Source organism: Lissotriton vulgaris, chromosome 8 (assembly GCF_964263255.1).
Source record: "Lissotriton vulgaris chromosome 8, aLisVul1.2, whole genome shotgun sequence".
NCBI lineage: Eukaryota > Metazoa > Chordata > Amphibia > Caudata > Salamandridae > Lissotriton > Lissotriton vulgaris.
Window position 1 is genome coordinate 598,639,554 of NC_141696.1, and position 15,731 is coordinate 598,655,284.

General features: G+C 50.4%; 1 protein-coding gene across 2 annotated transcripts in view; it reads right to left on the reverse strand.

Annotated features, from left to right (window-relative positions):
* Positions 1-15,731, reverse strand: part of LOC147697773 (uncharacterized) — a 303,212-nt gene that overhangs the window by 152,612 nt on the left and 134,869 nt on the right. For both annotated transcript variants that reach the window (XR_015299158.1, XM_086933339.1), the window contains exon 4: positions 5,705-5,823. Coding sequence is in view for 1 of the 2 variants with exons in the window: in XM_086933339.1 (XP_086789465.1) it covers positions 5,705-5,823 (119 nt within the window). In the remaining variant the exon portion in view is untranslated. The remainder of the gene's footprint in view (positions 1-5,704; positions 5,824-15,731) is intronic.

Consider the following 15,731-nt stretch of genomic DNA (forward strand, 5'->3'; position numbering starts at 1 on the left):
TCAAGACTTCAGGTTCATTAATCACATGCACGCACTGTAATGTGGGTGCCTTACTTGAGGCTATTTCCGCAGAAACTGATGCTTGGATGACAGTCTCTGCGAGGACCAGGCTAGATGTGATCCGAGCAATGTTTGAAAATGAGGGCCTACTTGTGACAGATTCAGAGATCTTAGAAAGAAAAGAATTACTAATTAAAACGGCATGGTCTAACCTTTCAACGAATATTGGAAATGGCTTTATTTTTTAAGGGAGTCCCTCCTGGCAAAGAATGAGGTTACTGTGGCGTCGTCAAGTGACGTCATTGTATATGTCACAGATTGATCAGTGGTACAGCAAGAAAGAGCTGCATGACTGTTTTATATTCTGTTTCCGGCCTAACTCTGCTTTTTCCTTTGTTTTTGTTTTCCATTACACCCTCTGGTGTGATTTGAAAGCCAATTGGTTTGTATCATTGTCCTCTGTGCAATTCAAACTGTTTACAGGGAACACTGGTGCCATGTTTATATTCTGCTTTTCAGAGGGTTCTATTGACCCGGACACCGGCTGTATACGAGCCCCCCACACCACCGGGTCTGCCCCCGTTTTAAAAGGGCCCTTCAGAATCCTTAATGCCGTAGTCTAGCAATTTCATTATCACCCACTGTCCTTGTGTTAGGATTGCAAGTGTCATGGTGCTGGTTAACTTGCACAAGGGACGTTGCATTCCTTTTAACCCCTCCCCTGCTGGTGACGGAACCGCTCCGTCATCAGCCGCGGTCGCGCTGTGCTGATGACGGAGCGGTTCCGTCATGGCCCGCTCGGCACGCCTACGCGTCGCGGATTCCGCGCCTGCGCGGAGCGTTCCATTAAGCGGGCGGGGCCGTGACGGAACCGCTCCGTCATGAGCACAGCGCGACCGCGGCTGGTGACGGAGCGGTTCCGTCACCAGCATGGGCGCGCGGCCCCCCCGCCCCCTTAGCATTGCGGCGGAATAGCCGCCGCAGCGAAGGGGTTAAAGCGTGAGGTGGCTAGGTTAACTTTTAAATCTTCTATTAAAGTGCTCACGACGAATAAGATTGTACTAATAACACTCTGCGTAGTTTTGGGCCCGAGTTACTAACTCATTTAAATCTGCCAACTTGGGGTCGATGCCAGAGACTAATGCAACTAGGGTGTTTCACAAGTCCACCTGTATGTCCATTTGGTTTGATTGATAGGCCAATGTGTCTAATGTCAGCTGTGAGGTACTGTGGAACAGGTCCAATATATATCTTTACCCGGTTGGTGCTGGGGGCACCCTATGTTGGGCAGTCCCAGTCATGTAATGTAATGTAAAAGCGTACTTGTATAGCGCAACTATCACTCCAAGGAGCATCTTGGCGCAGATACTGAAATCCAGAGATGGAAAAAATTGGGTTGCTGCTCCTAACAGAAGGAAATAGGGCGTTCAGATCAGAGTATTACACAGTATATCTGGTGAACTATAAATCCAAGTTTTAAGGGCCATCCTAAACACAGACTCAGATGCAATCTGGCGGAGCTGAGGTGGAAGTTGATTCCATGCCTTTGAGCCTATAACCGCAAGTGATTTTCCTCCCTTTGACACCAATCTGAAAGTTGGAGTGGTGAGCAGATTTGCGTTGGATGATCTTAAGCTACGGGAGGGAACGCATCGATTAAAGTCAGTTTGAAGATATTGGGGGCCTCGTGAATGAAAGGCCCTAAAGGTAATCATAAGGACCTTAAACAAAACACATTTGTGAATTTGCAGCCACTGCAAGATGTCTAATGCAGCAGAGGCAGATGATTTCCTGGGCCACTTCAGTACCAGCCGAGCAGCCCATGCTGGACCATCTGAAGCTTGTGCATGACTGCTTTGTTGGTTCCTGCATTAAGGCTGTTACAGTAGTCCAGCCTAGATGTAATAAGGGCAACAGCTTGCCTGGCTGAGTAGGGGAGCAAGTCGAAGAATTTCTTTAGACTTTTTATAATATGGAAACATGTGACTGCACCTGCCAGGGATTGTTGTTTGAAGGATAGAGTGGTGTCAAATTGTATTCCTAAGTTCTTAGCTGCATTTATTGTATTAGGAGAGGGGGTGGCATTTTCTGGCCAACAAAGTTTAGGCACGAAGGGGTTTTGCTGGCCAAATGGCAGGATCTCTGTTTTTTCAGAGTTACACCTCAGATGGTTTTTATTCATTCATTTGAAGGTTGCAGAGAGGCATTTTCTGAAGTTTTCTTCCGCCTCAGTACTACCATTATCCAGGACCAGGATAAGCTGTGTATTGTCCGCATATGAAATGGTATTGATCTTGAACGACGAGATTAGCTTAATCAGGGGGGACATATATATATATATATTGAAGAGGGTCGGGCTCAGGCTCGATCCCTGAGGTACCCCTGATATGAGTACTTTTTCTTCTGAGTTATATTGTCCTAGCATGATCCCTTGGCGCCGATCCACTCTAGGACATTCCCAGATATGCCAGATGATGCAAGACGGTCTAAAAGAATGGCATGTGAGACCGTGTCGAAGGCCGCAGGCAGGTCTAATAGCACCAGGACTGCTTTCTTTCCCTGATCCAGGGCTGCTCGTAGGGTTTCTGCAGTATACAAAAGGGTGGATTCTGTCGAGTTTTGGGCTCTAAAACCTGATTGATTAGAGTGCCAAACATTTGTTTCCTCTAAAAAAGGAGTGAGTTGTCTATTAACACATTTTTCAGTTAACTTACACAGGGTGGGTTGGAGCGAGATGGGTCGTAGGTTAGAGAGGGTCGTAGGATCAGCCAGTTGCTTTTTCTGGAGAGGTTTTACCGCAGCGAGTTTCCACTCTGTTGGGATCTTGGCTGTGAGAAGCGAGTTTATTATATTATTAATAATGGGGTTTAAAATATCAATGAGGGCGTGTAGTAGAGTGGGGAGCAAGGGTCAAAAGGAGAACCTGATTTGATGGACAAGATGGCCAGACGTGTTCATTACTGGCATCTCGCTCTCTGAAGCTGGAACTGATTGTGTCCTTATTTTTACTGAGCTCCCGCTGGGGGCTGATATTCCATGTGGACTATTGGATGAGTACATATTATCACAGTACTGATTAAGGTGCTCAGCCCTTGTTTGACTTATTCCACGGATGCTGGCTAGTATGTCTGGCCACTGCTCTCCCCTTAATGTTGTTGAGCTGTGCGCCTGTGGTTCCTCATTGAGTTGTTCACTTGTTGATCATAGTCAAAATTGTTATCAGTTTGAGAGGAGCCTGGTATGGAGCTTAGGCTAGAAGATTGTAATTCCAGTGCCCTATAAGCTCCTTGCTGCAGTTTTGACTTGATTGACTTTGGTAATAGAGCTCTGCTTGATAGAATGGTTGGGGTGGCGGTGGGGCTGGATGTTGGGGAGACAGTGATCTGAAGGATAGCAGCTCCATGTCGGTTACCAGGCCTCAGGCTGTTTATGTGCTGTTGTCATTTTCTGATATGGCTTCAATACCTTCCTCCACCTTTTGAGCCCCGTGTCCTGGGTTGTCTTGTGGGGCAGGCTATTAAAGCGTATACATAGACTATTTTGGCTGACACAGTAAAAATCTCCCAGACGGGATCTTTTAAAAAGTCAAATTTAGATGACACTTTTATAGATTTTTCAAACATGTGAGCCACTGGCGAGCCACTGGAGAGATTCAGCACTGGCCCTCGCAGGCAGCATTGGACTTGGTGCTTTTTGTGTTAAGCAGAGTTTTCAACTTCTTTTTACATGCCGGGGGTTGCTGCGCTCTGACTTAACCAGACCGCATATTGCGCCATTGGTGGCACTTACAGCTTTTTAGGGGCTTTTTGTAGACTTTTGCAAATAATGTATATTTAATTCTTGGCGCTTTATTGAGGACTTCGACTTAATTGAGATTGTAGGTCAGACGGTATGCCTGAAGTGATTGTAACGGGAAGTGGCAATACCTAAACTGACAACTGGTGTCCCTGAGCCCCACTATGTCCAGAAATGGCACCTTGTTGGTTCCCCCAGGTCCCAAGCAACACTGACCTAACGCCGGCCGCCTCCGCACAGCACAGGTGCCTATTGCACTATAGGGGGATTGCGCTGGACTGGTTTGTCTATTATTTTGCCTCTTTTTGCCACCTCAATGGGGGTGGAGGGTCAGGGCAGGGGCTAGGAGGATTGCCGAGGCACCCAAACTCTAGGGGGTCCGCACCCCAGCTCAGTTCTTAATCGCCCTGCCCCCAATCTCCCACTGGAGCGGGTGGGGAGCCAGGAGCATACGCAAAGAAAGCAAAACAATAAACAGCAGAAAACCTGGCCACTTGGTCCGGCACTACAGTGAGGGTGGCTTGTCGATCCCCTTGCTGGGCCCCTCACACCCACATCGCCAGACTTATTGAGCAGGCTTTTTGCGGGCCAAGGCTGAGATTCAGCACCTCAGAGCTTCAGGCACCCTGAGACTGCAATCCCCGCTTCTCCCAGTCCCGCTCTCCAATCTAGGTTCTTAGCAGTCCGATGGCGGATTGGTTTGGTGGCGTACAGGCAAGGCAGCGGTGGCTGTGAAATCCAGCATGGGCAAGAGCACTTATAAGATTTGGAAGGAATAGTTGTTTGCCTGACCTAATCTTAGCTCCTCAAGTCCCCACAGTAAGCACCAACTGGTTGAAGATTTTGGAGCAGGACCAGGTATTGTGGGTTAGCGTTTGACAGAAGGGACCTCCCTCAACACAAACATGTAGAGACTGTCCTGCTCAGTAAAACTGGAAAAACCTTCTTCAGCTTTTTTCTACAAGCAACATACACTCACAATCTTCTCAAAACGGAAGCACACATGGCTAATTACATCTTAATTTATAGCCAGAGACACTGCTGAGTTAGGAGGGCATCTGGCTAAACATAAGGGAGAAATAATGAAATAAATAAAAACAGTTTAAATATGTCCTTTTTACAAACGAAGTATGCTACTTGTGATACTGGGTGACTACCAAGGAACTATGAGCTTAAGCACTGCATGGAATTGAATGCTTTAAAAGTAAATGTAAAGACATGCAGAATACTGGATTTAGGCCATTCAACAATTACAATAGGTTGCCAATGTATTTTAAGCCCCAGGAAACTTTTTAATTACACATCTATACATTTCTTTACCATACCTCACACCCTGGCAGATTATGTTACTTCGCACTGGATGTACTGGGCTTCGCCCTCAGAATTTTCTTCAGTCAGCACACCGAAGAACCACTGTGGGATGAACAATGAATCCCAGTATCATCATCTAACATATGAGATCTTGTATAAAATTGCACTCTCTGCAATATCCGCCCTCATATGATCTACAGATTATAGTCCTGACTTCAGTCTGCCTGAATGTGGGTATGGTTTCAGAACCGTGATAGAAGGTGCTGAAGTAAGAAGTAAGAGTGGTTGAACTGAAGTTAACACATTCACAGGAATTCCAAGTAGTAGGATATAGATCACACCACAGCCGTTGTTCCATGACAGATTATGCCAGTGAAAAATGTACACAATTACACGGAGAAAATCCCTGGAAAAAAGGTAAAATATGCACAATTTGGTGCTTTAAAAATTAAGGATTCTGCATGCTATGCTTCATTGTAATATAATACACTTGTAAAAGGATACAATTACACCACCCAAACATACCGTACCCAAGACTAGCATTAATTAGTAGATGCAGCAAATACTACCCCAATTCTGAAGAACAGGAAAATGTTACCTTCAATGCCTTTGCTTTCCTCTTAAATTCCATTTGCATCAGAAATTCCAAATCTTGACTTTGCAAATTACATCCTGGCAGTCTTTTAAGCACTTTTGACACTCTTATCTCACTAGTCCCTGAAAAGAGCATAGAGAAGGCAAAACACAAATAATGCACATAAGGCTTTTCGGTTAGAATGGAAAGAATTTTTTTTTTAAACAAAAACATAAGTGTAAGGAAACAGACCATTAGTTGTGTGGCCTGCACACATTTGTCCTTCACTGGGAACCAAACACCCCATTGTAGCACTTGAGTCTCTCAGGGTAGCAGAGCAGAGCAACTCTTACTCAAAGGAGGTGGTATGAGCCAGTAATCACCATTCACTAGCATGCAATAGGAACTCAATAAATATTTGTCCAGCCTGTGCCTTTTCTTTAGAAAAAGGAAAAGTATATTTATTACATACACTACTAAGCAGTAATTTACAAATATACCTAAGGCTAGTGGAAATAACTTTGATGACATTGCGTAATCACCTCTGACCATCTATAGGGTCATATAAGTACATCAGGTAAGTCTATCGACTTGGTCAAAGATTTTATATCAACTAACCACATGTCAAAAACATCATCATTTTAGGAGTGAATACAATAATCAATAATAACCATGTGTAAATGCACTTATTAATGTTAATAAAGCGTATGCACGTTGATCAGTAATCACTCGCAACAATATTATATCAATAAAGCATTTAAAAATTAACATCATGTCTGTGTGCTTTAGGGGCGTGGCTTGGAAGCCGATGGGAGAGGCTGCGTGAGCACAGAGCTCCGCGCCCGATCCCTGTTATTATCCTGCTTGCGGAGCCTCTCCGACCCCCCTGGCGACTCGGAGGGTGCCGGGGGCGACCAGGAGCTCGGCGGCGTTGAGATCCGGCAGCGGCCGAGCTAATACGGGCGCTGCGGCGGCTCGGCGAAACCAAGATGGCGCTGAGCCAGCTCGTCTGACCCGAGCTCTGCATCGAGGATCGTTCCCGCGATCGGAGGCGGGGTGGCGCTGCTGTGGAAGTGCATGCGATTGGAGTGTGGGGCCCCGAAAATCACCAAAGGTGCTGGGGAGATGCTGCACCGGCGAGGAACGATTTAACCTGCGGTGTGCCTGTGGAGTGGGCACTGCGGGCGCTGGGGGGCCCATTTCAGAGGCTCGATCCCCCAGAGCTGCGAAGGGCACCGAGGAGTTCCGGTGCTGGGCGGAAGGCGCAACCCACCTTCGGGAGTGAGTGACGCTGGCCCCGGACTGAGCAGGAGCGGAGACGAAGGTGCGTGGCACTGCCGGCGGGACAGCAGAGAAAGACCTTGCTGGGGGCCGGAGCTCGTCGGCTGCTGGGGCTTGCGTGCTCCCATCAATACTCTTGTATACCTGTGACAGCTGGGGGATCCTAGGGAGCAACATAGGAGCCCAGGTTGCCATTAGAGTGGGCCCCGCGACCTCATGAACTGCGAGCTGCGATCAAAATGGCGGCGGGGGCCCCCTTTCCCTAAAGGACGGCTGAGCAGGGGTGCGGAAGACAACCCGATGGCGCACTGCTGGGCACCTGGCACTCTGGGGTGAAGCAGCAAGGGGTGGCTGCTGCTGTTGGAATTGCAGGAGCGGCCTGACGGAATCGAGGGGCCACAGATTTCCGGTTGAAGCATGGTGGTGGACGGCAGACCCCTGCTTTTCTCCCCTAACACAGGGTTGGAGTGCACCGGGAGCGCCCTAATCTAGGCGTGCAACGGAGGAATTCCGCGAGGGCACCGGTAGATTACAGAAGCAGAGGCCTGGAGTGGGGGGGGGGGGGGGGGGGGGCAGCGAGACCACGAGTAACCCTACCTGGACATCACAGTAGGAGAGGGACTTCTCTTGGAAGAGCCTGTGGCCCAGGAGGTGAGGAGTGGGCCGCCTAAGACCACGCAAAGTGACGGGGGACACCTGTCGGAATCCCCGGGCCGGAGTGCTGAACATAGGAACAAACCGGAGGTCTTTTTGAGGGGCCCCTCGACACGACTTCAGGGTGCTCTAACAATTGCAGCCATGGGTAAACCCCGGGGGAAGAGGGAAGAGGACCCGCAGCCCTCAGATGCCGAATCCCTGCCACAGGAGCATAGGGATGAGCAGGACCTACCACAAGTACCGGGGCTCCAACTCCAACTGGCCAAAATTCTCAACTGGACAAAATTCTGGCAGCCATCGCGGACACTCGAACCGCTCTCCAGCAGGACATTGCGCAAGTGGCGACAGGGCTGGGCTTGCTGAGAGCCGATCACTCGAAACACTCTGATCAGGTGAAACAAGCAGAAACTAAGATTCAGGAGATTGAGCCTGCTCAGACTGCGCTAACTGCAACAATGGGGGGTGTCCTGGATCGTCTAACGGTTCTGGAACGACGGGCGGAGGATACGGAGGGCAGAAATCGACGGAACAACATTCGTGTGGTGGGGCTGCCCGAAAAAATTTAAGGATCGGACATGGTGGGCTACCTAGAAACTTGGCTTAAAACGGTAGTGGCTCCTGAAGGGCTGTCGAGCTTCTACACCTTGGAGCGGGTTCATCGCGTTCCCGCTAGACCTCCGCAGCAGGGGCGCCCGCGCGGCCGGTGGTGGCGTGACTCCTACATTTTAAGGACGGTGACCTGCTCCTTCGGAAGGCCCGTAGCGATGGCCCCTTTCAGGTTGACAACAACAATGTTAATATCTTTCCGGATTATTCGTTGGACACCCAGCGACGCCGCATGTCCTTCCAGGCTGTTAAGAAGGAACTGAGAGCGGAAGGGATTCAATATTCTTTATTCTTCCCAGCAAGTTGCGAATCGTGTTGGATGGAAAGACCTGCTTTCATGACACGCCGGAGGAGGCGTAGGACTGGCTGGAGTCCTATAGAGCTGGAAAAGATGGCCAGGAAATTGAGGCACGGGAGATGGCTGATGATTCGCAACCTCGCAGATCGCAGCGACTGCGACTCCGACGTTGGGGACTGCGGAAACCCTCAACCTCGCAGACGGCGATAGAACGCAAGGGGGCACTGGCTGCAGTAACGGCACTCTCAGGAGATCTAAGGACCTCACCCACTGCTTTGGACTTAGGCAGCGACAAGGTTCATTTGGAAGCAGAGTCCTCTGCATCGGACGATGTGCATTTACCGTTGGTTACCCCTAGAACGGCGGACGGATTGTTGGATGAGTAGACGCTGTGCTATTATCGGAGGGTGGAGGCTGGAGATGGGCGAAAAGATTAGGATGATGGTCTGTGTTGGGAACTCTGACGCTGCAGTGGAGGTGCGTAGGGCTGAGTGGTTGAGCTGGGATTGATCAGGATGGGGAAGCGGTAATGATGATAATGGTGGGGGGCTCCGGGGGGGGTTCTGCTGGGGTATTACATTTCAGGGAGATTCTGGGGCGGGCTATGATTGCGGAACAAGTTTGCTGTAGATTAATCCCTAGGATCTATCCTACCCCCACCGGATGGTACTAGTTAGGTTGCCTTAGCATAGTCGAGGCACATAGTTGGGTAGTTTGGATGGGATTCACTGTGTTGGTGCCTGTTCTTGGGGGGGGGGGGGCGATGTGCTGGGTGCGATGGGACAGTTTGGGGATGGGATTATTTCGTTTGGGGGATGTTCTTTGCTGGCGCAATTATTCGGGAAGGTGGAGCTATTGAGTGTTGTACATTTGCATGCTATGTCCACTGCCTGGCAACCAGGGGGGGAGGACAGTTTTGTGTGGTTTTTGCATCAATGTTATGGTTCTGTTACCTGATGTGAAATGTGTGACCTGGAATGTTCGGGGGTTGCACTCCATGCAGCGTAGGTACAAGGTTCATTCCTATTTGGTGCGTAGGGGAGTGCAGGTTGCTTTCTTGCAGGAGACTCACTTGACCAAGACAGAGGGGCTAGCGCTGCAGCGTAGATGGCGAGGTCAGCTTTACTACACTACTTATTCAGCATTTGCGCAGGGGGCCCTGATTTGGATTAGAGCGGGGGTGCCCTTTCAGGTGATTGATCAGGTGGTAGATCCCGCGGGCCGCTATGTGGCGGTTAGAGGTCGCCTATATGGGCGGGAAGTGACCCTCTGCAGCGTATATGCTCCTAATGTAGAACAGGCGCCCTTCCTGGAAACTTTGTAGTTAGCCCTCGCGGATTATTTTACGACCCCAGTGTTGATAGGGGGAGACTTTAACTCCGTTACTGATGTGATGATGGATAGGTCTCATCCCCCTCTACCCACAGCCCCGATTAATAGACTGGCCAAGACCCGAACTCAGTGGCAGGATAATTGGGGATTTATCAATATTTGGCGAGCGCAACACCCGGTCGATAGAGATTATTCATATTTCTCGGCCTTACATGATTTACACGTGCGGTTGGACACCATTTTGTGTAGCACCGGCCTAGTCTCACTGGCGATTGACAGTGAGTATTTATCGCGCACCATATCAGATCATAATCCGCTTTTGGTGAGCTTCTGCTGGGTGGCGGAGCACCCTAAGGTCCCGACCTAGAGACTGAGCACGGAGATGCTGGAGGATCAGGCCTTTCACGCAGAGTTGGGGGAAGGAGTGGAGCACTATTTTGCGGAGAACGCGGGTACTGCCACGACAACGGCCTTGGAATGGGATGCTTTCAAAGTGGTAGTGCAAGGGATCTGCATCGCCAAGTGGGTGGGAATAAGGAAGCTGCTATTGCAGGAAGTTGAGGCGGAGGAACTAGCTTTACGGGAAGCAGAGAGGGCCCATTCTGATGGTTCTGGGTCGAGAGATGAGGTTCTGTCCCGAAAGGAAGCGGTAGCGGTGGTTATGGCGCACTTACACTGTTTTGATCATAGAGCTTACCTGGCGCGTGCACATGCGGAACGGGATAAGGTGGGCACATTACTGGCATGGCTGGCTGATCCGGTTCCTCGATGTGTGCCTATACTAGCGTTGACGTCAGAATCAGGACGCTTGGAATATACGCAGCACCGCATTAACGACTGCTTTCGATCATTCTATGCGAACCTTTACACCAGCCAATTATGGACTGGAGATATAGATATTCAGGCGTTCCTGGAGAATCTGGAGCTGCCTGTAATAGAGGAGGAGGACGCGAAGGCCTTGGGTCAGGAAATAACGTTGGCTGAAATTCCCTGCGCCATTAAGCAATTGGCACGCAACAAAACACCGGGTAGCGATGGCTTGCCTATCGAATTTTACTTAACGTATATTAATCGCCTAGATCCCAGACTGTTGGCAATATACAAGGAGGCAAATCAGGTGGGGGTTCTACCAGCCTCCACTAGAGAGGCTATTATTGTCCCTCTTCTTAAACCCGAGAGATCCCTGATTGACCCGGCTGCGTACAGGCCCCTATCAATGCTCACCACCGACTATAAAATACTAAGCCGAGTACTAGCCACTAGACTCCTCCCTTTCATGACGAGGTTGGTACACTCCGACCAAGCCGGCTTTATCCAGACTAGAAATACCACTAACAGCATACGACGGTTAAACGAACTGTTGGATGGATGCCATGAGGCGGAGGGGCAAGCGATGGTCCTTTCGGTCGATATTGCTAAAGCGTTCGACAGCTTGGAATGGCCACATCTATTCTCAGTCATGGCAGCCTTCGGCCTTGGGGCCGACTACATTCGCTGGACAAAAATCTTATATGCGTCGGCAACTGCTAGGTTCCGAGTTGGTAGAGTCGTCTCCTCCTCGTACTCCGTGGGGCGGGGCACTAGATAAGGTTGCCCACTCTCCCTGCTATGGTTTGCTCTCGCGATAGAGCCATTGGCGGCGCGCGATAGAACGGGACGGGCGTACAGCGGTATGCGCCTTCACGACCAAGCACAGTACATTTCGCTTTATGCGGACGACCTCTTAATGTTCCTGGGAAATGCGGGGGAGGCCCTAGACGGGGCGCGCTCCCACCTCGATTGTTTCGGGATTGCCAGTTAACTGGGCCAAGACCTGCGTGTTCCCGGTGTCTAGAACATGTGTCCCGCCTTCGCTGCCGCCTGATTTGACGTGGGAACCTAGGTGTCTTCCTTACTTGGGAACGCACGTGTATCATGCTCAGGAGGATCTTCTTGAAGGCAACATCGGTAGAGCGTTGAGGGGACTTCGCGGTAGCATGCGATTCTGGGGGACTCTGCCGCTATCTGTGGCAGGTCGCGTGGCGCTGCTTAAGATGGTGGCACTCCCTCGACTCTTGTACTATTTTTGGACACTGCCGATACAGATTCCGGTTGCCCTATTTCGACAACTCCGCTCCGCAATGGGTAGCTTTATCTGGGGTGCAGAAAGACGCAGGGTGGCGCTGGACACACTGATGAGACCAAGAGCTGAGGGGGGCCTCGCTGTCCCCGACTTTGAATTGTACTACCTTGCTGCACAATTTCAGTTTCTTACTCAGGCGGTGGCACTGGAATTTCGGGGGCCAGAAAGAGAGTTTGACCCGGAGATATCGCGGCATATTTTGTCCTTCGTGGTCCTACAACAACATCTGCGAACTACTGAACTATCGATGGTGGAGGGAACCCTCCGACACTGTTGGAAACGGTTCCATACTAGAATTGGGGTAAAGCGCCCATACGCTCCAGAGATCCCATAAGGTATGTGTACAGCGTTACCGCATGGCGGGGATTGGTCCGCCCTTGCAGAGTGGGAGGAGCTGGGATCGCAGATGGTGGGTGACTTGTACGCGGATGGCGAGCTGTTGCCCTATGGTACGTTATAGGAGACCTTTGGTCTACCACACCGCCACTACCTGATGCACGCGGCACTGATCGCTGCCGTTCAGAGGCATTGGGGAGCCGGCCTTTCCGGACCACCAACAAGCGGAGTGTGTCAATACGTGGTGATGGCAACGGGTACCTATAAGGCGGTTACTTGCCTATATAAACGCATGCTCGGAGAGGGGATTACTCTGTTACAAAAGCGACAGGAGCAATGGGTGACGGACTTAGATAAGGCAATACCTGATGCGGCTTGGTTGCAGATAATTAAACAAGCGTGGAAAAGTACCAGAAACGCTAGGTTTCAGCTTATTCAGTTTTTCGTATTACTTAGGGCATACCGCACACCGGCTAAAATTATTCAGTATTTCCGTGTGGACACCGCGCTATGCCCCAGATGCAGACTACAGGGCGCGGACCTGTGCCATATGCTGTGGGACTGTCCGCAGTTGGGAAACTACTGGGAGGAGATAACTGATCTACTTTGTAGAGTAACCGGACGACACATTACTATGGACAAGGGAGTTTGCCTACTACACTGGTTCCCACACACCAGTAAAAATAAGATAACTAGTAAGTTTATAGACCTGGGGTTCATTCTGGCTAAGAGGGAAATCACATCTCATTGGCAAGCAGCGGTTGGCCCCAGCTACGTTCGATGGAAAGCAGCGTTGCTCCTATGGGCGAGTAGTGAGAGCTCAGTACGATTGCAACAGGCACATAGGTCCCATAATGATAGGGCGCTAGAGGCGGAGCGGGCGTGGGAGTCCTTAGTGACGGAGCTCCGGACCTCGGACTTGAGAACTGACTCTGGCTCCGGCACATCGATGGAGGATGAGCATCAATAGGTGGCTTCCATTGACCTTGGGGAGAATAACGAGAGAAGGACTCCCGACATCCATGGTTCTCACGTTAGTAGGGATTGTCGTTGATGTGATGGCCAACACACACCCGGAACACTAGAATGGCTTATGGTCAACACTCACTCCCTTGGGATAGAAGCGCCAGCAGCAGGGGTGGGGGGGCAGGGGTAGTTAGACAATGGGGACAGACCTACCTGAGGTGCCGTATAAAGATCTAGAGTCCAGACTTTCACATATGTTAGATTGCAGAACCAGGGCGCTTGTCACAGCAGGGCAGGCCCAGACCAGGGGCAGTGCATCCTTAACGGTGATGTTAATAATTGTTCCTCTGGCTTGCTGGACCACTGTTAATATGTACACTATTATGGAATGTCGGACTCTTTGTACTGATGATGGTCCTGTATCATGTCTGTTTGTTTTTCTTTTTGAAATAATAAAAAGATTTAAAAAAAATAAAAAATAAAAAATGTCTGTGTGCTTTTTATATACATTCAAACCATGAAAACGCAATAATACAAACAGCCCTTAGAGGGCATCACTTTCTGATTACACAACATGTAGCGATAGGCATAGCCCCCAGGGGGTGCTGTAAAACATGTATCTCTCTTTAGACACATTCAAGAGACAATAACAGCAACCACAGACTTGTCCCCCAGAGGACGCTGCATTGTATTCCAAGTTGTAGAGGATATGCTCCAGCCTGGGGAGAGCCTGAGCTGAACAGAAAATCCCAGCTGGGTTGTTCTCTTGGAGACCCTACAAACCTAGGGTCAGTACTTTTTAGAAAATTCTTGGGGTGTCTGGAGGGGAGCTGCTGTGGTTCTACAGCTCCCCCACGCTTTCCTTCACTAATTGGTGGTGGACTCAGTATCCTCGGGCCACCACATGCAGAAAAAAAGGCTTGATCAGTTTCAGCCATGCAGAGCATTACAAGACGCACCCCTGTTAATTTGATGAGTGGCTCCGGCTGCTTGTTCCTACTGTGCGAAGTTTCCTTTTTGTGTTTGTTTCTTTTTCTTGGGGTGCCCGGTGCCACCCAGGCACCCCGCTGGCTGGTGCTGGTTGGAGACAGCTCAGGGAGACCATCACTACCTTTCCCAACTGGCTCCTCGGACAGGCAGCATTTCCTTCGCTGCATGCGGGAGCTAGCAGCTTCGCTCTTCGGTGCTGGATTTAGTGGTGGTTACCTGCACCTTCCAAACACAGGCATGGGGGGCGGAGCAGGTCCCAACTACTTGGGGGTATGGAGGTGCTACCCCAGCACTAAATTTCCTGTGAGGCCTGGAATTGGGGGTCCAGGGACCCTGGTTTTACCCGCGGGGGCACAGCAGCGCTCCGGTCTTCTGGCAGTGATTGGGCCCAGGGTTGGTGGTCCAAGGGCCCTGTCGTGTAAACCCTGCCCAGGGGTTGGGATCATCTTGCCTGTGGAGCTCCGGGGTGGGAGGGGCCATGACACACACACCCTCCCGAATTTTTTTTCACTATTCCTCCTTGCAGCGACCCCTTTTGGGAGTTCTGGCATCCAGCAGCGGAGCTCCATGTCCTCCAAGCAAACCAGGGGGGGGGGGGGGGGGGGGGAAGGGGGTTGTTCGGATATCAAATCCTTCTCGATATCTCGGGCCCTGTTGGGTTCTTTCTCTCCATCTTGGGCTCAATTGTGCTCCTGGTGGAGAACCCTAGCCACCTGGATCACTTCCCTTAGACCTCTTGGGCTCTAAGGTGGCAAACATTTCCGGGGGTTGGTTTCACTGACTCCCTGTGCGAGCCTTCCAGCACTTTCTCCTCTGGCGCCTCTCTACTCCTTGGCACAGAAGTCCAGTTCTTCTCCCCCCCCCCACACTAGTCCTTAAGGGAGGTAAGGGGACCAGCATCCCTGGTCCTAGGGAGAGCCCCACTGGTCCTAGGACAACTCTAGTCGGAGTTCTTAGTACAGAAGAATTTCAAGGGTTCCTCCTAGTTGTTCATGGCTGCCACCTCCAGTCCTTGTGTCCAACATTAAATCACAACCACGAGAGAAAGATCTCCCCCTTGCGCAAGATCTTTTAAGTAGAGACAGAAGGTTCCAGAAGCGAGGCACCTATAGCATATTCTGGGGTACCACCATCTCTCTGCCCCTATCCCAACCCTCCTGCATAGCAAGCTGTGACAATTCAAAATGGTACCACCCAAGGGTCACTAGTCATATCTCTTCTGGGGGCCACTGCTCTGCCCGCAGAAATCTTCAAAGGGTGCGTGTGAGGGCTACATGGGTAAGATTCCTGACGTGTGCAGCCCCGTGCAGGATTGGATATTGACCTGGAGTAGGCCTCAATGTTGGCATACACTCATAATGAAAGTCAGTGTGGTTTACTATCTTGTCTGCAGTGACACTACATTATACACCTATGGGGAAGAAAGTGCAGTTTTGCTTGCCTCTGGCCTACAGAGACCAGTG